Source organism: Rhinoderma darwinii, chromosome 11 (genome assembly GCF_050947455.1).
Source record: "Rhinoderma darwinii isolate aRhiDar2 chromosome 11, aRhiDar2.hap1, whole genome shotgun sequence".
Taxonomy (NCBI): domain Eukaryota; kingdom Metazoa; phylum Chordata; class Amphibia; order Anura; family Rhinodermatidae; genus Rhinoderma; species Rhinoderma darwinii.
This window is the reverse complement of record NC_134697.1, coordinates 47,476,390-47,501,584: the sequence shown is the minus strand read 5'-3', so window position 1 is coordinate 47,501,584 and position 25,195 is coordinate 47,476,390. Positions and strand designations below refer to the sequence as shown.

Below are 25,195 nucleotides of genomic sequence, written 5' to 3'. Positions count from 1 at the left end.
TTGTTTGCCTGTTCTCTGTTTGGATGAAGGAGAGGACAGAACAACCTGGAATCCATTATGTTAGGGGAATGTTCCCAACAGCACACCATGTATCAATGAGTGTGCTGATCTTGTGGGAGGCAGTGACGTGTCCACTGACGTGGTTATGGTAGCAAGGACAATATGTGACACGGCACAGTTATAATGTCTGGTCGTGATTGGAGACAACAAGAGAGCTACAGAATGATATATTGCTAGCATAGAGTCCCAATGTAAGGTTCCTTTTTAAAATGACGTATGAGAAGTGCATGATGGACAGCATTGTTAGTTTTATGTTATATAATATATTGACCATATACTTTTTATTGTTTGGAAATGTTCCCAAAGTGCAGATAATTAGATAAGGAACTATTTTTAGTAGAGCCTTAATTTCAGGGCTGCCATTGGGTAGTACAGATGGCACTGCTCTCAAGGCCAAGCCAAATGAATCCAAATTGGGGCCCACCTGGGACCTGCATAATGAGCCATTATTAATAATGAGCTATCTTTAATGTGGCTAATTTATTTCACAAAAGTAAAATTGCTCAAGCTCCAATTAGTCTTCTGTTTACCCATTTTACATGGTCCTAAGAGATATTTAGTATACAATCCACAAATCCATAGGACATTGTGTGTAGGAAAAAAAGTATTGTGAACTTAGAGGCTCTGTCACCACATTATAAGTGGCCTATATTGTACATGATGCAATCGGCGCTGTAATGTAGATTACAGCAGTGTTTTTTTTATTTAGAAAAACGATCATTTTTGACGGAGTTATGACCTATATTAGCTTTATGCTAATGAGTTTCTCAATGGACTACTGGGCGTGTTTTACTATATGGCCAAGTGTGCGTTGTACAGAGAAGTGTATGACGCTGACCAATCAGTGACCAATCAGCGTCATACACTTCTCTCCATTCATTTACACTGCACTAGCGATATGGCTATATCGCTATGTGCAGCCACATAAACACACAATAACGTTACTGCAGTGTTCTGACAATGAATATACATTACCTCCAGCCAGGACGTGATGTGTATTCACAATCCTGACACTTCTGTAGTGTCTGTGTGAGACTACAGCACAGCACAGTGAGATCTCGCTGTAAATGACAGTTTACAGCGTAATCTCGCGAGACTACGCCTGTTATGCTGTAAATCACAGAGAAGTGCATAGAAGTGTCAGGATTCTGAATACACATCACGTCCTGGCTGGAGGTAATGTATATTCATTGTCAGGACACTGCAGTAATGTTAGTGTGTGTGTATGTGGCTGCACATAGCGATATAGCTATATCGCTATGTGCTGTATAAATGAATGGAGAGAAGTGTATGACGCTGATTGGTCACTGATTGGTCAGTGTCATGCACTTCTCTCCACAACGACCACTTGGCCATATAGTAAAACCCGCCCAGTTGTCCATTGAGAAACTCATTAGCATAAAGCTAATATAGGTCATAACCGTCAAAAATGATCGTTTTTCTAAATAAAAAAACACTGCTGTAATCTACATTACAGCGCCGATCACATCATGTACAATATAGGCCACTTATAATGTAGTGATAGAGCCTCTTTAATGCTGCGAAACATTACATAACTCTCTCCAAGTTTTCACCTAGATAGAGGATGGAAAGGAGAGAGCCTAAGGCACCCTAAGCCTTTCCTTGTATGGGACCCAGATTATATACACCTTCAACCCTTCAATTCGTAGTTTTTGACTTGAGGCGATCACGTTTGTCTAGTTTGAACTACCTAATTCAGATAGCAGGTCTCCTAATGAGTTAAACTGATTATAGGGTTCTGGCTACTGGGAACCCCCTTGTCAGCTATTATCTGCTAGGGAGCTGCACAGTAAATATTTAATGAATGTTGCCCACTGAAATAATTGGGCGTTCATTCTTTTGAAGAGATGTAAGGTGCATTAGTTAGTGTTATGCTGTACCAAAACTAAAACACACCAGTCATTGGTTGCACAAAGTCCTCTAAAGGGGGAGGCTCTCTGTTCTGGCTGTATGACGTCCATATGCCCTTATCAGAGCAACTCCTCTTCTTATCATACAAGGAAGTGTCCCAGGGCACGCAGAGGGTGGTGTGAACACAGTGTGTCACCAAGGGATTTGACATGGTGCTAAACTGGGGAGCGCAGTCTAAGAGAAGACCCCGGTATTCACCCTTTAAAACCTATACAGGTATCTGAACTTCGCTGTAGGGGAACCCCAGGTCGCTACCACAGAGTAGTCTCCCTTGGTAACGGCCAACGTAACAGGTGTAGTGCCAGTTAGTGCGGTCTAGTATAGCAAAACGTCTGGGTGGCAAAGTTCGTAACGGGTCAAGTAGCAAATGGTCAGGGCAGGCAGCAGAGGTTCGTCATAGATCACTTAGCAAGAGGTCAGGGCAAGTGGCAGTCAAGGATAGTCAAAGGAATCCAATAAACGAGAAAGCTAAGGAACACTGGGAACACTAGTAAGAACCAAATTGCTCTGGCAAAGAAAGAAAGATTAAAGGGAGGACCCTATATATCCAGGAAAAACTGGGTAAAAATAATTTGGCGCGCGCTGGCCCTTTCTGAAGGCAAGAGTCAGCGTGTGCGCACTTGGACCCAGAGTATAGCGTGTTCAACTGTTAGATGCTAAGCTAGAAGGAAAGGAGCGCCGTGGACCAGGAGGAAGAGGATGCCACAAGAAGGTGAGTACCTGATGCAGGCGTCGAACGGGGCCATGACCGGAAGCAATAAATTATATTAAGTTGTGTTCAAACTTGGGTGTAATAAAGCATATAATTTCTTTGAAACTTTTCAAATGTGTTTAAATGGAAAACAAAAATGGTACACCTCTGGTTACTACATGTAAGTATAGCTTATTATTGCGATTGCATTGTTACTTTGGGTCTCATATGTTGATATACACTGATAGCTGCTGCTGCTGATGATGATATTATAACCTTGTTATATGGATTTAGTCCTGTTCAAGTATATGTGTCTATAGAGCATTAGATGCATTACTACTGTTGTGTTTTTTGGCTAGGGATGATGAGTAATGTAGTCTGCAAGCCATCAAAGTGCTGAATATTGCATATTCTCATATTAATTTTTTCTTTTTTTTTTGTCTTGCAGTAATTAAGGAAAGCCAAAGGCGGCAACTGGAAACTGTGAGCTACTCCTCCCGCTATGCTTTGGGACTCTTTTATGAAACTGGCACACAGATTGATGTCCCCTGGGCAGCAAAGTACATCAATGATAATCCTTGCATACGCTTCATCTCCATTGATAATAAGAAACGCAATGTCGGTCAGTGGTTCCATTATTCCTCTTAAACACAGGGACAATAGAGGGTGGAGATCATAAGATTTGTTGCTTAATTGAGTACTGCGGCTACTATGAGAATATATACTATATGTAGCGACAAGCCTCTACTGAGAAACACATTGTTACTATCTTTATTCTAGAGAATATTCCTTCACCCTTTCATTACAAGGTAACTAGACATGCATCTTTCAACAGAATGCACGGTTGTTTGCACGCACATCGACGGATGTAAGTAGATCTCCTCGTCTCCTTCTCATCGTCTCTGTTTCTCCTCCTCGTCTCTTCTCTTTCCTCGGCGGCGGGAGTGGTAACGTCGATGTGCGAGCGAACGGCCGTGCGCGCATACGTGAGGGTGCGCGCATGCTATATGCAGCACAACCACCAAGACTGTGTGTGTTCTCGCGGGAGGGAACACAGCGCAAGCCGCCCTGACACTGTCCGCAGCTGATTGGACAGTGTCAGAGCGAAGACCTCACGCCCCCTTGTCTTTTAATTAGTTAGAAACACCCCATTGACTGTTCAGGGGCTTATTTACATATCGGGCGCCAAATATAACGGCACCGCTATGTAAATAACAGAGGGCGTTAGAAAAATAATTTTACATGAGGCCGTGTTTGTGAAGCCTTTCCTATAACATGCTGCACTCAGCTGCACATGTTTGTGGAGGTAAAAGGTTCTCTTTAAAACCCTGTGGTGTTGGATCTTTTTCGGCAGGTGGTTGGCCATCTCTTGAATTTTATGGAACAATCAGCCAATCAATGGCTAGTCGGGCAGCAACGAAAGCGTTGCTTGGGTTTTTTCTTTTCCCCCTGCTTTATTCTCATGATATTTTACTTTGGTTGGTCATTAATGTTTGTAATGGTATCAGCCTAAAGTACAGTTGGATGACTAATCGGTTATTTACCTGTTGGCTGATTGAAATGTCATATATATGGCCAGGCTTAGAACTGTATGCACATCCACAAAGTACTTTTAGCTGGGTGATACTTTTAGGGAATTTAATTATAAGCAATTTACTAATGTATTGTTTTTAACACAATAGTTCCTGCTTCCGTCGGCCTGAGATCCCATCCGCAGACTAAAGCTGCAGGGACTTTGAACTTCCCCCAGGACCCCTGTACTGTTTGTGGATTGCTCCCACTTGCAGCAGGAGCAATTCTATTTTAATTACTGATAATGGAATTCCCTAATATATAAGCTAGAGTACATTTCCTCTAGACAAGGAACATGTGAGATCTGACAGCCCGAGATCTTGGCAATTTCTTTTAACAAGGATACAGGTTTTAAGAGAGCTAGGAGGGAAAATAAACCTGTAAGGTCAGCACTTGAGGACTACATTTTAACGCTACATGAAATCACTAGCTTGTTTCATTACCTTTTATTTCACTACCTGTTATTACCTTTATTTAATACTTCAGAACAGCTTTAAACTTCATTTTAAAACCAAATAAACTTGTGTTCTAGAACACTAGAGCCCTGGGCATAAAGCAAAGTAGGGCACTCCATTTTTAGACATGATTTAGACATGATTTCAGCCACATAATACCACCATATACAGCCCACATAATACCACCATATACAGCCCACATAAAACCACCATATACAGCCCACATAATACCACCATATACAGCCCACATAATATCACCATATAGTGCCCAAGTAATATGCAGTATCTTATTAATACTCCCTTAACTAGCTCACATAATACAGCCATACTGTACCCAAATAATACTGCAATTCACTTCCCCAATAATACCACCATGTACTGCTAAATAATACTGGGTGATTTAAGTTTGTTTCTAGGGTTCCTAGTTCTCTAGAACCTGAGGCCACCCCTAAAACAGGCCCTGCAAATATCAAAGTAGCAGTCTATTTCTAGGGTTGCTTTCCTAGCAATTCATTTCTCTTTCCTGTGTCCTCCCTGCTTTGTACATGTCTCATTTATTTACCTATCTATGTATCTGAAAAAAGCTCATTTAGATTAGTCAGTGGATCTCTAGGTGTGTTTAAAACTGTCATGTAGCGGAGGTGTCCATATATAACGCTGACATAATTCTTTTTAAATTGGTGTATAAATATCAAACTACCTCACAGTGTCTAGAGGTTGTATCTATGGAAAGCCTTTGCTTTAGTGACAAATTAATTGCCCTGGGTGTTCAAATTCTCGTGTGAAGTTACTGTGCTGTGGAAAAAAAGCCATGGGCAGAATGAAGTAACCTGTCAGCACTTAAAGGGAAATTAACATTGCAAAAGTAGGTTAGCAGAACATCAATTCAGAATATTTAATCCTGTGAATCCTGTGTGTTGTAGAATAGGTTTCTCCATGAACCAAAAATGGCTACATTTACTGTATAAGGTAGGTTCACACAGGGCGGATACGCTCCATAAAAGCACACAGCGTATCCGCCCTGTGCGTCGCAGAGAATTCCGGATGACTAATTGTCGTGCAGCTTTACGGCAGGAATATCGGCCGCAGAAAACTGCACATAAAAAAATAATAATAATAATTCATACTAGCATAGCCCTGGTGACACGTCCCTCTGTCGTCCTGCAGTTCGATCTCCTGGGATGACGTTTCATCCCATGTGACCGCTGCAGCCTGTGATTGGCTGCAGCAGTCACTTGGGATGAAACGTCATACCAGGATGCAGGCAGAAGTGAAGAATTCTGGGTAAGTGTAAGATTTTCATTTTCTTGGTTGTAATTATTGTGGCAGAATCACAGCTTTTCCTCCGCAAAAATCGCAACATCTGCTATTTTGTGTCCGGTTTCACCTCCCCATTCAATTCAATGGTGAAAACCCACTGAAAAAAGCAGCGATAACGCATATACAATTGACATGGTACGGATAAAAAAAAGGTCAACTTCTAAGCGTTTTTTCCGCTCAGCCTTTACGCAGTGTGTGGATGAGATTTGTTCAAATCCCATCCACTTTGCTGCTTCTGTATTATTCTGCAAATTTACATCAACAAAATCCCTTGCGGAAAATCCGCTACGTGTGAACTTACGTTTCACTTGTTTTGTACTCATTCTAAAGGGATTGCCTGCTCTGTTAGTCCTGAAAATAAGGTGATCGCAGCAATCGGCTGTAATGTGTGGGGTATTCTGTTAGTAAGTGGTTTGGTTTTGCTACAGCGCTGCCACAGGGATAATGAAGCATTACACAGAGCCAGTTGAATTCAATAAACTATCAATGTAATACAAGGACGTGTTGGGTCTTCCATTGTGAGGAATTCCTAGTAGCTGCTCTCCGCTAATATTTGATGGTCCTGAACGGAGGATTCTCTCTGTTGACTAAACCAGACAACCCCTTTAACTAGCATGTGCTAAAGGTGTATATGAAAATGCATAAATCTATTAAAGGTGGGATATCACTCCAACCACCAGCCAACCAGATCACATTGCTGGTAGGTTCACATTCAAAGACACACCAATGAGGATTACAAAAAGTACAGGATGATTCGATCCCATAAAAAGATCAATCGATATTCCCAAATGGCCTTAATCAACAGAAAATAATCACCTTGTAGGCCAGTCTCTTTTAACCCTTGACATATTTTTAGCATTATCTCCTATGGAGTCAATGTGGACCTTTGTGAATTTAGGAAAAACAAATTATTTGTCACATTATTTGGGTACCTCATATTGGGACATTGGTAAGTTACAGGTAGGCCATTGCTGGTGTGGAATAATCAATGATGCCATGAACGTAGTATAAATGTTAGGGTGTCTAATGTTTGTTGTGTGCCTAATTGTATTAATTCCATGATTAAAACAACCACAAACCAGACAAAAATTCTTCAGTGACTTCAGTGACTTCAGTGATTGTCCCCTTGAAGAATATTTTTTGCTGTGTAATAGCTTTAAATAAATATAGAATGCAAATACCTTTTCATAACAGGAACTGGAAAGTTACTGTCTGTTTTCCTGTAATGGGGATCGGACCATGAGAAAAATAGGGCTTTGATAAAAATTTTGTTACACAGTAATTTCAACAAAAAATCCAATGAAAATAAGGAAAAGTACCTAATTAATGGAACAACCCAAATCTGTTACTTTCCTGTCTGCAGTCTTAACCAAAAGGAACTGCGAGAACTCTGCAATGTTTTGCTAAAAGCTATTTTATGCTTCAGCCATGGATATTAAGAGTACTTTTTATGTAAATTTTCCATGAAAACAACAAGTTCAGCGTCTGAATGGAAATTGGAACACAGTTGTTGATGAACTAACAGAAAAGAGAGCACTTTTCACAGCTGTGTTTTTCTTCTGCAGTTATGGCTACAATTATTTTATTTCCTCCTTAAATTTCATCTTTTTAAAGGATTATCCAATAACCTCCAATGTAGCCAACTTCTTCATGCTTGGCCAAAATAATCCAGATGACTAAATTCAGTTATACCATTTACCTCATGTCTTCCTAGTACACAAAGCAACTTTTTTTTTTTACACTGTTGTAGACAAAATCCATTCATGTCCACATTGTAAAACACAAAGGTGTGCAGTTTATTTGGCTAGATTGTTATATAGCCATATAATCTACATATAACATATAGTCATTTACAGTATATGTAAATTGTAGAATATTGTTCAAAGGTTAACCTAAACTTAAAGAGGACATATCACTAATTATCCAGTTAATATTCACGGTGATATTTCATATACCTTTTAGAGGAGGTAGTGACTTCAGTCATTGGCTTAAACAAGCCGCTAATTTGTTCTCCCTGCTTGGCTGCGCCAAGTTGGCACGTCCGGAGTAGTGGCGTCACCATGATGATGAGATACCATGACTTTCCTCTGCTTGGGATTGGCGACACCAGACTCAGGATCTGGATCCAGCGTGGCACGTGACTTCACTCCTCCTGGAGTTCCCTGGCGATTTTCATGTTGTTCCCTGTTTTCTTCTGGGTCAGCTGGCTTTCATCTTACCTCTACTTGATCCGACTTAACCATGTAACGACCTCTGGCATGACTGTAACCTTGCCTCCTGTACTGGACCTGGCATTGCCTGCCTTTAATAGAGCCAAATGTGTTTGACCACAAAACAGTTCACATCCACCATCTCCAGCCCGACCATGTATTGGTGACTATCCATGGGGCTGTGACCTGTGAATTTTACTGGCAAAGTACATATCTCCTTGCTAAGGGTTAAGGGTTATGTACACCTTTGAAATCGTGTTGTTTTTTTTTTAAATGCTGATGTGAATATAGCCTAAGGGGCACAGCCATCTTCACTGAGCCGTCTCTCTAAAATATTTTATCAGTGTGATTGGTGCAACTTTCAAAATACTTTTTATTTAAAATTATTTTTACTTTTTGAGATACAGCTGCTTTGTATCCTGTATACAGATCAGCTGTATCGTTTGCTAAGACCTGAATCCGTCAGGTCTGTGGGACTGACAGGTTCAGTGAAGGTGGCTCCTGCGTGTCTCTGACACACAGAATCGGCCTGTAGTCGTTAACATCTAAGTTATGAACTTTGATGTGATCGATTACAGGTGGATCCTGTGTGTCAGACACGAAGGACCTGCTGACACTGAACCTGTCATTGGCGCGGGCCTGACAGATACAGGATTCAGCGCTAGATACAGCTGCTTGGTGTACAGGATACAAAGCAGCTGTATCTCAAAAAGTAAAAATCATTTTTAATAAAAAGTATTTTGAAAGTTACACCAATCACACTGATAAATTGTTTTAGAGAGACGGCTCCGTGAAGATCGCTGTGCCCCTTAGGCTATATTCACATCATCATAGTCAACTACACTATTGTTTCCACGAAAAAATTGAATCTTTATGCAACAGAAACAAACTGAACCCATCTGCAACGGTAGCATTACCATTAAAATTAATGGTAATGGTTTCCGTTTGGATTTCCGTTCACCGATTCCTCAGATGGAAAGGTCAAACGGAACCGATAATTGGAAGCCCAATGCTGATGTGAACAGGCCCATAATGCTGCAAAGATAACAAAATAGAAAAATATATAATCAGAAAATAGAAGCAAATTAGAGAAAATCGAAACGCTTGAGTATATAGTTTTATTTGGTAAAAACCAATATATAGGCGCTACATTCCCTTTAAATGCAATAGATGATAGCTGAGCTTCTCCTTTCAGAAGTAAAGCTGTGCATGCTTTATAGAGAAATAAGTATCCGCTATAAAGTACTTAATAGAATAAACTTCTGCAAACATATCCCAACATTAATGTTTGTGTATATCTTGGCTCCAGCGCATAGCTTGGTGTGAGGTTAGTCTGTAATGTAATATATTAACCAAGAAAATCCTGTAACAGGACACCTGTAAATAATGGACAAACATAAAAACCGAATCCGACCCAGAAATCCGAAATTACAGAAAGAAATAATCTTATGTTCAAAAACATTTTTATGTGCATGAATGGCTTTAATTACTTTTTTCATTTAACCAATCTATTTTATCTTCACGGCTTAACCTAAAGCTGTTTTGTGTCCAACTACTCCAGCCAAAACTGCTTCACACGTTTGTATATTGGTCCCAACAATAATACTATACAAGTCTTTACTGATCTCTTTTGTTCTTGTCCGTACTGCATGACTTTTTTATCAAAGTATTTTGTAAAGGGAGCAAAGAGGCAAAGATTTATGTCATGACTGGAGACGATGTGTATCATTTTGGGCTTGGCACATATAAATATACCTATCTTTCTGTCTATAGATATACTATATATCAGTAGTGTGTATTATATATAAACCTCAACCATGTCCTAGCTGCAGCTGGAAACCCATAAATACAGATAGAGATCTAGGTCTCCTCTATGAGACGCGACATTTATATAAACCTCACGAAAATGTTGCACCTCCAGGTTCAAACTACAATAGGAAGACATTTGTGGTCATGTATCAAATTTAAATCATATACACCAGTAATCTGGTATAATTGCATTGTTTTCAAGTTATTGTTAAAGTTGCATTACTTAAATTTTGGTCCAGATTTACAGACTGTATTATATTCAGAGCTGAAATCTCCCAGCATTCTTTGCACAGAGCCTGCTCTGGAGATTTCATTCTGTGAAGTGTAGACTAAACCATGCACAGCAATGTAAGATACACTAACTCTCCCACTTCATTATAGACGTTTAAAGGGGATGTCTGTTTTTTTCAAAATTTTATTTAGCATCTAATTACAGCAAACATTGCAGCGGTGTTCAAGTTCGCACATGGTGCCCCCTCCCTCATATTCTGTGCAATATTGGAGACAACCGTACATGCACAGAGAGGCTTTATGCTATGGAGTTCCCCACTACACCCTTGTCACATATGTAACACAGCAGCAGCGGGGAAAGCCTCTCTATACAAGGTATGTACATTGCACAGACTATCAGGGAGAGGCCATGCATGGACTTGAGCGCTGCTTCAATATTTACATGCACGCTCCCACTCTTCATCTCTCGGCAGACAAGGACAACAAGACTGTGTGGTTTATCGCGAGAGATCACACAGACTTGTCGTCCTTGTCTGCTAAGATCTGAAGAGTGAGTGAACACGTGCTAGCCTGCACACAAGCGCGCACAGCTCCGATGTTGCTGCCGAAGATACTCCCGCCGTTATGGAAAAGAAGAAGAATTCACATTCTTCTTCCCTTCTGTTCCATGGTGGCGGCGGAGCTGTGCGTGCACACGCTCTCACTCTCCTCCCTCCAGCTCTTTCTGTGACACTGTCTGTAGCTGATTGGACAGTGTCACAACGATGTTACACGCCACCTTGCCAATTACCGCCCCATTGACAGTTCAGAGGGTTATTTAAATATCGGGCACCAATATCTAAATAACAGAGAAAGGTAGGATTTTTTTTTATAGTGAGACAGGGTTTGTACAGCCCTGCCTATTACATGCTGCACTCCGCTGCACATGTATGGGCATGTGAAAGTTTCTCTTTAAATCTCATACACTACTGTAATACGCTGCAGATTTTCTGGCCGCAAATCCGGATAGAAAATCCACAGCTGATCTTCCCTGTCTGAACATAGCCTATAAAGGGGTTTTCCAAATGATTAAAAAAATTGGCCACGGTAGGAGGGATGCAAAAAAAAAAAAGACCCATTGCTCAACTCACGGATCCCCATTGTTCCAGCGCCGCCACTCCGTTCTTTCCTGCCGCTGTGTTTTGACATAGCTGCAGCAATGACGTGCCTGTATACAGACGTGATCGCTGCAGCCAAGCACTGGCCTCAGCGCTCCTGTACCGTATACCCACTGAGACCAGTGATTGGCTGCAGTGATCACATGGGTATACAGGCACGTCATTGCTGCAGCTATGTCAAAACACAGCGGCAGGAAGGAACCGAGCAACGGCACTGGAACGACGGGAATCCGTGAGTTGAGCAACGGCTCTTTTTTACATTGACCTAATTTTTAAATAACCCGGAAAACCCCTTTGGCCCTGTTCACACAGAGTTTTTTTGCAGACAGAAAAAAATCTGATTTTGACCTGCCGGCAGAGCATTTGCAGCGTTTTTCGCAGCATTTTACGCTCACTCACGGCAAAAAAAACGCCGTGTTTTTTGGCGCTGTTTCTGACACTGTTTCCACGTCAAAAAACGGGCCAAAATACCCCGTGTGAACTAGCTCTTTGTGTTTTTGTGTTGTTGTTTTTTTTTGTATTTTGTTTTTTAGTTTACTTTGTGGCTTTCTCCTGAGTTGATAAGCTTGGTGTTATGCAGAGTGAAAATGACAATGTTACAATAAATTTGAAGTATTATAATCACATTTACGCATATCCCAGTAAATCTGTTTAAAAGATGTATGTTTCTTTAAGCCACAACTTTTCTTTTTTAACAAAAAAGACCTATAGACCGTAAAGTTTTCTGAGGTCACTTCTGGCTCATATTAAGTGGGTCCAAAAGTGAAATTCTACCTCCACAATTTATTGGTCTTATGTAACAAATATATGATCCCAGTACAGATCTACAAGCCGCAGCCAACATTCACTGACATGCTCTTTCTTGTTGGACACTTTTCATGCTCTCAATATCACTCTGTGTTTTAGTCAACTAAAAATTTAACTCTGCGTATACCATGTAGTTTATATAATAAGCAAATCTAATATTTGTTTTACAAAAAATAACATTAAAGGTAAAATTATTAGATTATTTATTGCAAAAAGAGAACGTTTGATCTGCTGAATATCTGATCGTATTTACCTTTTCGACCAGTACGTTACTGTCTACTGGTATTTCAATTAGCCAGAGACTGCATATGACCTTCTTCGCGAAGAGGGGTGCAGAGACCAACAAGTGCCACAGTAGAAAAAAAATTCAGCAAATAATCTTAGTTAGTGTTGTTGTTTTTTGTTGTTATTCTTTTAAAGAAACCAATGATTCCTACATCTGCCTGTATGGAAAACTGCAACCAATAAACTGTGATTGTGTGGAGGAGGGATTCAGGGCCCTGGAAGCCAAGCCTGGATGCATGGGTGCCATTGGGCTGATGTCCACTGTGGTTGTTTTGTTGCATAGGCAGGAATTATTGTTAGATCTGGCATTCATTGTTAAAATAAGGTCCCAGTTGATGGACGTCGTCATGTGCTTATACAGTTTGATTAAAATGGGTCACATTAGATCAAATTTCACTTTATTATGCAGTTAAATTCATTTAATCTGACATCAATGAGCCCTGGAATATAAAATAATCTGGATGATAATATAAAAGTTTATAAAACCTTATTCGTAAGAGTATATATTTAGTAGAACCTACTGGTCAAAAAAAAAAGTCCAAAATGTTAACATATATGCTGCCAGAGCAATGTTTTTTTCAATAGGAATTTCCTAATTGGTTATCTCTGTTCAGTGTTCTGCTTCTGACATTGTTGTATGATAGAAACGTGCCGAATTATCAGACTTTCTGAATTATTGGGCACCCGATTAAAGAAATGTCACTTTATGTCACAAACTGTCTCTGATATCCATGAATAAATCAAACTTTTTAAAGATGTTTGTTGGTATTGCTCAGCTAGACAAAATAATTCATGTTCCCCTGTTCTGCGGAGTATAAACATTTAAGATTTCTTGGGCAAGATTGTTTAAAATCTCATGATGGCCAATGTAGTGCTCTGGTTCACTGAAACATGATTTGGAGATTTACATTGTCGTTATCAAAACATAGTCCTTCTTTCGTCCGTCTTATATTGGCAATGGAGCAGGTATGACAGAATGGCTGGTAAGTAAGTCTGCTGATCTAGATTGATCTCCCATTTTCGTTAAAACTGAGCTACTCAGCCTTACTTTACTCCAAGCCAGAGCAGTAGCTAGGCTTTCCTTCACACAGGCTAAATGTTCAGTTTGCTGCCCCATCCCTGTATCTAAATATCCTGGCCAGGGCAGAGTGTTTGGCACCTCCCGGCACTCCGCACCCAGGGCACATGCTTCAGTAGCCCTCCGGAGCTGGAGGTAATAGGTCACGTTATTTAGCACACGTGTGTGAGTCCAAGTAAAGCATATTGGGATGTAAAGTGCATGTGTGGTGGAACTGTCCTCTAGTGTTTAACTTATGGAAGACCACATTTACCCTTATTGGTTCTATAACATCTTTTAGGGTATGTTCACACGCAGAGTCGAAAAAGTCTCAAAATATGGACCTGTTTTCAAGAGAAACAGCTCCTGATTTTCAGAAGTTTTTTGTGCCACTCGCGATTTTATGGAAAACGGCTCCAAAAACGCCACGAAAGCGCTCCGTCGGAACAGAATGCCGTTTTCCCATTGAAATCAATGGGCAGATGTTTGGAGGCGTTTTGCTTCCGATATTTCGGCCGTTTTTTGGGCGTTTACGGCCGTGTGAACATACCCTAACGATTACGCCCTCTCCTGCACTAGCGTTGTGCTTTTATTGGACTTTCTGATGCTCAAGCATCAATCCGTCATGTAGTAGGTCATATAATTCTGAGATTGATAATCGCTAGGTCATGGAAATCCCCCATCCCCCTCACAAAAGTGGAATTAATCAATCAGATCAAATTTGATTACACGATGGAAAAAATAGTGGCAGTACGTCTCAACCTGGTTGGAAAATTTTCGGCCAGGTGGTCTGTGTGGTCGTCTGATGTGATGTCCGGGACTCCCCCCCCCCCATCCCCCACACACGCACACACTTTAACCCATCCTGATGTACAGTGTTGTATCGAACGTACTTAAGAGTATTGATTCTCATTTCTTATATAAACAGCACTGCCTGTGTAATATAATTTTGGGCATGAGGGTCTCTGGCTTTCTCCATCTCCTTTGTTCCTATTTCTCTTTTGTCTACTAGGGATTATACTCTTTAATAATAGACATCCTCGTTGTCTCCTGTTCTTCAGTAGCATGTGGATTTGCTACCAAACATGGAATATTGTTTGCTGTTATCTTTGTTATTTTACAACATTTTGTCTTCAGTGTGATGCAACATTTATTGCGTAACCTTAACGTGGCCGTGTTGGCTTCACTATTTCCTGTGTTTTATATGCAATCTTTTTGTAAAAGAAAAAATCTCCAATAAAAAATGAAATTTTAAAAAAGTAAAGTGCAAACTGCTATTAATAATATGGGACCCCATGTTATTTACTGCACTTTACACTGTATTTTTCCTTTGGACACATAGCATTGGTTATGGTCATTTGTATCAGTGATTTGTGCTCCTATTTATTCAGCTCTTTTTTATTGTGTCACCTGTTACTTATTATAGGGGAAATACATCATATTGGCCATATATATTGTGGGTACACAACTTTTTTTTTGGGGGGGGGTTGCTGCCTTATCGTGATGGATCCCGTATTATGATATATTTTTAAAATCTGTTTAATGTGTGGCCGTTTTGTTACCAATAAAGAGTGATTTGGCCCTTTTATTTGGATGCCCACTTTGTCTTTTTCTGTTCTTGTTACTTTGCTAAGAAATCATAGACACTTTACTTAGTGTCCCTCCTGTTCAATTCTCTCACCTGATCTGACATCCGGTGTAAAGTGGTGCAGGCTGCACGTTGTTGCCAAGGCAACCGTACGATGCCCGGAGAGTCTTGGGAGTGCACTGGTACTATTCTAATTAATAGGGCACAAGCACAAGATTTTCCAGGTGTCGTATAGCTGCCTGTACCTCCACATAGTGTATTCTCTGCCTCTCCACTCCCCATTTCAGATCGGGTGGAGAAGTTGAATCCCTCATACTATACTGGTTTGCTGATGTGTGTAATGGACATGGAGATTCGGGTCTTGTATGGTCCTAACTTTCACAGCATAGGTAGAGATTGGGACAGTATTAAATAATGATGAGCAACAATTTTTTTTCTTACAAGAGACACCAAACCTCATCGTATGCATTAAGGCAGTCTTATGGGTTCCTCACTAGCAAAGACAATTTAATGAACTGATATTTTATTTTTTACTCTTTTTATTTTTTGCAGAGTCTTCAGAAATTGGACCTTCCCTTGTTGTCCACACCAGTGTACCGTTTGGAAAAGAACACTTAGAGCAGGAGAAAGAAGATGTACAGCCCCTGATTCTGAAACAACTAGATTCATTACTGCCAAACCTTTCTCAACCAAAGGAAATCAAGTGTCAGAAATGGCGATATTCTCAGGTAGGCAGTCCATAAATAAGGAGTTCCTGTAGGCATCAAAAGTGGGTAGATCTTTAATTTTGAATATTCTGCTTTCTCAGAATAAAACCAAATGTAAAAAAATACAAGAATATTAACGTTAATTCTGCTAATCTCAGGATGCCAAGTATCTTAGGCACAGTTGACGCTAAAGTTCAGCAATCTGCACTCCCATTCCTCTTTTTTTCCACCAAAACCGGCAAAATAAATCCCAACCAAGAGTAAAACGGAAAACATTCCTGTTTTTGGTTAAAAAAGATGGAAGGGAGAGCCTATCCCTATAAAACGAGTGTGAACTGAGCTTATTATCTAAAGAATGGAGCATGGTTGTGGTGCTAAAGGATGTAAAGGTGGCCATACACATTAGAAAGTTGCCGGTTGAATGCTGGAAATTGGCAGGTTCAGATGACTTTAACATTATGTATAATTCCAGCTTATTTGTAGACCGACAAATATATTTTTAACCTTTTTAGACATAACCTTAACCATATTGGGTTGGGGAATTCTGAAATGTACATATTGTAGAGTTGGATATAGTTGAACTTTGTGAACAGAGATCTATCACTCACTACCAAATGGCAGCAGAAGTCACATCAATGGAATACTACAGAGTATGTTAGTAGCGTGAAGCCAAATATTTGGTAGACCAGTAAAAATGCTACAGGCCTAATGTTTAAAAATGTATGTACATTGGGGAAGAATTACTAACACGGTCTAAGATTTAGACAGTGTACACTTAGACAAATTTTTCAAAGTAGTGTATGCTGTATGATAAATTTGGCACATCTTGCTAGACATATTAGACACTTTTTTTTTTTTTTTTAAATCCTAATTTGAACCAGATTGTAACACAATTTTTATTTTCTAATCTGTTTTTATTTTTTGATTTGTAGATTTTTTTAATCCTATTTTCTGTACATGGTTATGGAGGCGGACATCTTGCCTGAGCTTCTGTTAACAGCATTTAGAGTAATGCTTTACAGCAGCCACTAGAGGAACCTGTGAACAGGAGATATTCATTGACTTCTAAGGGTGGTTTCCTAGACATGCTCTGTGACCTGTGCAGATGTCTTTGTGCAGGAAGGGGTAGGAGGGGAGCTGTGTCCATCGCGTGTTGTCAATGGTGGATCCTGTGTTATCTACAGTCCGGGCTAAAATTTTGAGACTGACACAAATTTTGGTTTTCACAAAGTTTGCTGCTATGGTTTTTATAGTGGCAATTTGCATTAACTCTAGATTGTTATGGAGAGTGATCAGATGAATTTAAATTAATTGCAGAATTATTTCTTGCCATGAAAATTAACTTAATCACAAAAAAAACATTTCCACTGCATTTCAGCCCTGCCACAAAATGACCTGCTAACATCATTTTAGTGATCTTCTCGTTAGCTCAGGGGAAAGTGTTATCGAGGACAAGGCAGCTGATATCACTTTGAATTATAAGAGCAGACTGGTTGCTTTAAAAGGGGAATGGTGCTTGAAATCATTGTCTTCTTCTGTTAACCATGGATACCTCCAAGGAAACACGTGCAAGGACATTAAAAGGGTTTTACAGACAAGGATATTGCTGCTTGTAAGATTGCCACTAAATCAACCATTATCGTATCATCAAGAACTTCAAGTGGAGAGGTTAAATTGCTGTGAAAAAAGCTTCAAGGCACCCAAGAAAGTACAGCAAGTGCCAGGACCATCTCCTAAAGAGGATTCAGCTACGGGATCGGTTCAACACCAGTGCAGAGCTTGCTCAGGAATGGCAGCATGCAGGTGTCAGTGCATCTGCATGCACAGTGAGGCAAAGGCTTTTGGAGGCTGGCCTGGTGTCAAGAAGGGCAGCAAAGAAGCGACTTCTCTCCAAGAAAAACATCAAGGACAGACTGACATTCTGCAGGAAGTACCGGGATTGGACTGCAGAGGACTGGGTAAAGTTATTTTCTCTGATGAAGCCCCCTACAGATTGTTTGGGACATCTGGAAGAATGCTTGTCCGGAGAAGAAAAGGTAAGCGCTACCATGAGTCCTGTGTCATGCCAACAGTAAAGCATCCTGAGACCATTCATGTGTGGGGTTGCTTTTCATCCAAGGGAGTGGACTCACTCACAATTTTGCTCCCCAGATCTCAATCCCATTAAGAACCTGTGGTCAATCCTCAAAAAGCGGGTGAACACAGAAAACACAGAAATTGTGATAAACTCCAAGCACTGATGAGACAAGAATGGGGTGCCATCAGTCAGGATTTGGCCCAGTACCTGATATCCAGCATGGCAGAGCGAACTGCACAAGTCTTGAAAAAGAAGGGTCAACACTGTAAATATTGAGTCTTTGCATAAATATATTGTATTTGTCAATAAAAGTTTAAAAACTTATAAAATGTTCAGAATTGTACTTCAGTATACCATAGAAACATCTGACTAAAAGATCTAGAAACACTGAAACAGCAAACTTTGTGAAAACCAAAATTTGTGTCAGTCTCCAAACTTTTGGCTAGGGCTGTATATAGAGGGGTTAACTTTCATTGTGATCCTGCCTGTGATGATAATGAGATGACTGCTGAGACGTGATCTCTACAGAACAGGAAGTGTCAGTCTATTGTGAGGCTCAGTGGCCGGAGTGAAAACGGCAAGATTTAAGGATTATTTTTTACTACAGATGACAAAAAAATCACCAAAAATTATTTCAAAATATGTCAAACATTAAATCTTGTGTTAATCAATAGGCCATTTTCTGATGACTTATTCCCTTTAAATTTGGAAACACTATAAACATCTCGGTTTGCTTTTGGTGGAGTTATTCTTTGAAAAAGTCAAACAATGACAGAGTGTACTCCATATAAAATATTTAGGATCCTGATTATTTTTGTGCTCCGATACTAAAATTTGGGGGTTAAATTACAGATGTGTCCTCCGTTACCTTTCCTCATATCTTAACATATCCTTAGATGTGTGGCACAAGGAGACCAGCCTTGAAAAAAATCTTGATTTCGCGATACTCTGTCACAAAATGTCTATGCTATATATGTCTTTGTATGGCCACCCACTGGTTGTGATGTGAATTGCATGTTTTGTTTTTTTAGCATGTTGTGATATTGTATTGATTTTGTTTCATGATAAAATGGAGTCTTTAACCAAATTCAAGCAAAGGTATGTGTGGACACATCGGTATAAGCAGGTTTTCATTTCATTTAAGAATTATGTTGAGATGCAATATTATATTGTTAGGTAGGACCATTAGAAGAAATAGAAAGTCCGCAGCTCCCTCATCACTATTTGTATACTCAATAACTTAACATGAAGACATTTACAACATTGTAATACATTTTTAAAGAAGTCACGCATTTCCTATAGCATCCCACTCATTTGTCTTGAAAGCCAAAATTTCTTTTTTTTCCATATGAACGAAATAAAAAGCTCACTGTGGGAAATCCATTATTTTGATGCTGAGTTAGCAACTTCAATTACTCACCAGAGATTACATGAATAGCAGTAAATATTAGCATTAACTGTCCTATGTATGCAGCATGTTGTGTGGGGGTGGCTGACATCTATCTTTGCACAGCTAGCAATGGCTCTCATATCTTCTCCACACTGTAGAGTGAATAAGTTTAAGAAAAAACATTTTAAATGCTATGTAGACCTTTGAAAATTTTATATAGATATAAATATATATTTATTTATTTTTAAAATGTGTATCAGTGTGATTGGTGCAACTTTGTAATTACTTTTTATAAAAAAATTATAATTTTTACTTTTTCAAATACATCTGCTTTGTATTCTGTATACAGAGCAGTTGTATCATTCGCTGAAACCTGTATCTTGACAGGTTAGCGGCACTGACGGGTTCAGTGTCAGCGGGTCCTGCATGTCTCTGACACGCAGGATTGAGCTGTTATTGATCACATCTTAGTTCGTAAGTTGCATGTGATCGATAACAGGTACGCAGCACCCGCTTTGACTGAACCCATCAGTACCGATGATCTGACGGATTCAGGTCTCAGCGCAAGATACAGCTGCTGTTTATCCAGGATGCAAAGCAGCTGTATCTGGAAAAAAGAGAAATAATTTTTAATAAAAAGTCATTACAAAGTTACACCAATCACGCTGATACACATTTAAAAAAATAAAAATATTGTTTCCAAAGGTGTACATAACATCTTGCATCTGAAATTTGTAAGCTGACCATGAATGCAGAAGCAGGACTTTGAGTCAATGTTCTGGTAATCTGATACCTAGAAGAGAAGTGACTCTTCCTTTAGCATTAAAGCCATGAGGAAGGACGTGGTATACGTCTGAAACGCGTAGGCACCTTACCTACATTTTCACCCTTTCATTCGGGAATGATCTTGTTTTAACTATCCAAATAAAATTGGAACAACGTTCTGTTTTAAACTTGACTGCGCTGGACCATCGACTTTTGTCCACTTTTTTCCTGTCTACAATACCGTGAGCCGTCATGGAGATCCAGGCGCAGAGCGCAGTGAAAATCTGCATCAAGGTGAGCTGGAGGATCCCTCCCACAGTTTGTTTGACTCTTCCTTTATCAAGTTCTTCTTCCTTTAACATGTTGTAAGGCATGTTCTTCAGGATGACTTCAAGCGAACAAAGCCGCTTAACACCACACCTCACAGACTTGCCCACAAAATGATAACCACCAAAACACCATTGGAAACAGGTGCTTCCATACTACCACAGAACCCGTGCAACTCATGAACCCTCTTATAGCGGACATCTTATGGCAGAAGTCAATGTCTAGGCCAAGCTTAATGGCTGCTTTCTTCCAGAAACAGTGCCACACCTGTCCACTGATTGTGTGTGGTATTGCAGCTCATCTCCATTGAAGTAAAAGGTGTGGCACTGTTTCTGGAAAAAAGAAGACCTGTTTTTCTAATCCTGAACAACCCTTTTTAAGCTATATTTTGAGTATTTAATTATACAAGGTGTCCTTATCATAATGCTTCTGTCTTTGTCACCCACTGTTCCAGAATAGTGGTAGACATTGCTTGGATCCATGTAAATCAGTGCCCACATGCTAACTGCCTTGAATAGGGTGTGAACATTGCTATGGTTAGCATGATGTCCCTATGACAACACAGAAAGTACAGGGGAAGAAGCATTATCATAGAGACACTGGAGCAGATGAACTGCAAGTACCAGGCCTGTGGTAAAAGGAGTAAGTTATGTTTTGGGTGTTATTTGTTGTATATTTTTTTTCTTTTTCAGATTTTTTTTTTTGCATGCTCACAGATCTTTTATATAACAATTTATGGTGGTTTTTTTATTGATCATTTAAGTTTGATAAACACACAAATATGTTAGGGAATTGCATAAATAGTAAATCCGAAGTACTGTATTTCGTTGTTATTGGAATTATTTATTTAAGTAGCAGGGGGATTCCAATAATTAAGCCGGGCTGCGGAAAGAAATCAATGGCCCATGGCTTTACTGTCAGCCCATTCGCTAACTGCATGTTTTCCCATCCCTTGGTTGAACTTGATGGACATGTGTCTTTTTTCAGCCGTACAAACTATGTAACTATGTAACTATGTGTATGTCATTGTGATATAATTATATACTGTGGTGCATACTGCATCATCTTAAAGAGGATGTCCGGGATCAGCTTTTTTTCCCAGAAACAGGGCCACTCCTGTCCATGGGCTGTGTCGGTATTACAGATCATCCCCATTTAAGTGAATAGGACTAAACTGTTATGCCAGACAAAACCCATGGACAATAGTGGTGCTGTTTCTGGGTAAAAAAGCAGACCCTTTTTTCTAATCCCGGCCAATCGTTTTTACTCTTTTATCACAGTGGCCAAATGATGCAGGCCCAAACAGAGAGATCACAAATCTAGTCTGCTGTACAGACTGTTTATATAATTTTTTCAATTGTACATGAAATTCTGCACACTAACTTATCGTAGAATCAAAAGCGCTGCCTGCAAGCTCAGTAATGTTGTTCACAGAATGCAGCACATGAAATCAATATAAGGGCTTGTAGAAATGTCAGAAGAAGACAGAAAATGTACACCAATAATGGCATCCTGAATCTGGGATGATTCGAGTTGTTATTGCATACTATCTATTTCCAGCACAATGTAAGCCACCCCCGTGGGATTGTGAAGAGAGACTTATTAGAGTTTTATTTGGTGGAAACCATTATTTGGATTAGTAAAAAATAATAAAAAAATCCTGTGTAAATAGAGAAAGAAGTTCTGAAAATGTGTGGCATCCAGTAAACCGCCTAGCGATTTTTTTTTTTTTTTTTTAGTTAAGCCCAAGTGGCATTCTTCTAAGGAACACTCAAAATTGGTGCATTGTGTCATGAGGGTTGGTACATGACTCCAGGATCCTGAGGGATTTACTGTCTGTAAATTGATATGAGACCTACCGAAAGGCAAACAGTCAATTCACAAATACTTTGCATTTAACATACAGAACGTTGCATACATAATGCATACGTTCAAAAAATAAAAAACTATATACTTGCTTTACCCATTACTCCTCTTCGCTCCTGGTCACTGTAGTGTAAAATGGGCAAGCAGACGCTGGTGACGTCACCATTATCTGACTGCCTGCTTCATAGACCCCTATTATTAATAGGAGGAAGCAATAGTCTGAAACTGCCTCCGGAGACACCGCTAATGCCCTGTGTCTACTGCGGGATAGCGGTACTCTGAATATTCAGCACTTTGACTACCACTATAATTGCAATAGAGGCTTATTTTTCTACCTCTATTGCATTTTTCATAAAAAATAAGATATCAGGGGTGTGTATACAGTAGCTCTTAAGTCCCTGAAATTGAATGAAAAATGTCCCCCCAATTGGTGGGTTACTTTAATATGACATGCATCATCACTAGCAAATCTAAAGTCATCCAAAACTCAGCCACTCAACATTTTAAGACATTTAATGATAAGGGGCACTGACACATATATGGGCCCCGGGGCAAAGATTAGGAACATCACTATGCAGGAACAGCACATTACATCCAAATGACCAGCTGATGGACTCCATCACACAGGGTTTTGTAGAGACACTGCCTGAATGTTAGCTGCTCAGGCCATCCCATGCAAGGATTATTTATTTTCCTATATGTTGCGTTGTTTTTGGGTAACTGTAATGCTTTTCTGTAATATATTGCAGTAGTCTAGGAAATGTGATACTCTGAGACTGCTAGAGCCATATGATCCTGTTGTTTTAAGCACATGAATAACAATTATGATCATGTTTCTTTGCAAAACATTGATTCACGACATGTGTAGTTTACCCCTCTCCTTTCTATGCTGTATATCTCCAAACCATATAAACCCTTTGTGTATATTTTTTCAGCCAACATTCCCCCCCCCCCCCATTAAAATTACACTGCTGATTTATGGGGAAACCAAAAAAACTGTAAATCTATATGCCTCAAATATCTGTTGCCAAAATGTTTGGAGATGTGGTGCCTTGACTTTTTTTTACCTATTGACCCTACTAACCAATGAAACAATAAATTGTAGGATGTTAATCTCTTGGAGTATATTATAGTCATCCATGCTTAATGGAAAGGTTTGGATATCCTGACTACAGCCACTTCTGGCACAACGGCAGGATAGTCTGGAACCCCCACTGTTCATGAGAAATGAAAACCCCCGACCACAATGGGCAAACCAAAACATTCAGCAGCAACCACATAATACAGACGAAGTGGTGAGCTTGGCGTGTATGTGCACGGCTCTCTCCATTGAAGTCTAACTGTCGAAAAAGTCAAAATACATTATAATGAAGAGTATGGTAGATTTATGCGGCTCACAATAGCTGTCGGACAAACAAGTAAACATCTGTTCCTCTCGACTCCTCCATATTCATGCACGTGCGTGTGTTTTCAATGGGGAGAAGGGTATAAGCCGTTGCCAGACACCTCTTATCTTTCACGGCAACAAAAGATCAGTCATGTTGAAATCCAACATGCCCGATCCTTCTTTCCTCCCGACATCTGCCATCGGGGATAGAGGGTTTGGACATTCCCATACATATTAGATAGTTAAGCGAGTTCAGACGACTTTTATCTAATGTGTATAGGCACGCTTTGGCGATCATTGCCCTTTCTTAAAAAAACAACTATAAATTATTTCTTACAGAGAGAAGACAATTTCTAAGGGAACACCCGGTATCCCTAATTATATCAAGTGTGCATGTAGTATTTGTTGTAAGTCTTCTCAAATGTGCACAAATCTGCTCTGTTTATAGATACAAACAGTCCTCGGCCATTTACATCACTCACTCAGCCAATTATTTATCTTGCTGGATTCTTCTGTAACTATACTAATTTAGCGCTGGGATTCTTCCCTGCATAGTTTACATCATTATTCATTCCCCAAATGACTGTAGCGAAAAAATTTATTGTTTATAAAGTTACAATGTATTGCTTTACTCTTGAAATAAGTATCCAGTTTTATCAACCATGACATGTCATATCGTGACAGTAGCACAAACCTATATTAGTCACTGGCTAGATGAAAATTTCTGAGACCAAATGCAGAATTATGTCTACTCATAAGAAACTCGGAACCCGGTACAAAACAATTGTCTACGTTACATGCCTCATTACATGAGGGCATCTAATGGACATCTGCTACTGATAGAAGATAATGCAGGGGGCATCAGGCCCTTTTACATGGGTCAATGAGCAGATGAACGAGCGTTTATACAAACACTCATTCCCATTCAGGCAATGATCAGCAGATGAATGAAGAAACGCACATTCATCGGCTGATCTGCAGCAATAAATATAATCGCTGTCGGCAGCACATCTACCTGTGTAAATAGGGAGATGTGCTGCCAACATGATGCGAATGCATGGGGACGAACGGTCGCAGTAACTATTGTTTGTCCTCATATGAACAATCACTGCTCAGTTTGAATGAAGCAAACAAGCGCCAGTGGACATGCTGTATTGTCAATCGGCACTCAATTAAAGGTGGTAAACACTGGCAAAATATTTGCCCGTGTAAAACCACCTTTAGCAAAAATGAAGATAGATAAGTCAGTAACTAAAGTAATGATGTAACCAAATGTAATGTGATCAAAACCCAGTGCAGCTCATATACTACTCGGCATAGGCTGATCTGCATCGCCCCTTGTAAAAATAAATTATTTGATAATAGAGGCCTTCCTGGAGAAATGTCCTCTTTACTTAGGAATTTGGAAAAGGGTTTGGCCCCATGCACACGAACGTGCTTTTGCGGCCGCAATTCCCCCGAAAATCCACGGGACAATTGGGGCCCCATTCATTCCTAAGGGG

At 39.8% G+C, this 25,195-nt stretch overlaps 1 protein-coding gene across 1 annotated transcript in view; it reads left to right on the top strand.

The window, feature by feature from the left end:
* RNLS (renalase, FAD dependent amine oxidase) overlaps positions 1 to 25,195 on the top strand; it is an 87,287-nt gene that overhangs the window by 56,448 nt on the left and 5,644 nt on the right. The window contains exons 5-6 of the mRNA XM_075841202.1: positions 3,132 to 3,305; positions 15,727 to 15,902. Coding sequence (XP_075697317.1) covers positions 3,132 to 3,305; positions 15,727 to 15,902 — 350 coding nt within the window. The remainder of the gene's footprint in view (positions 1 to 3,131; positions 3,306 to 15,726; positions 15,903 to 25,195) is intronic.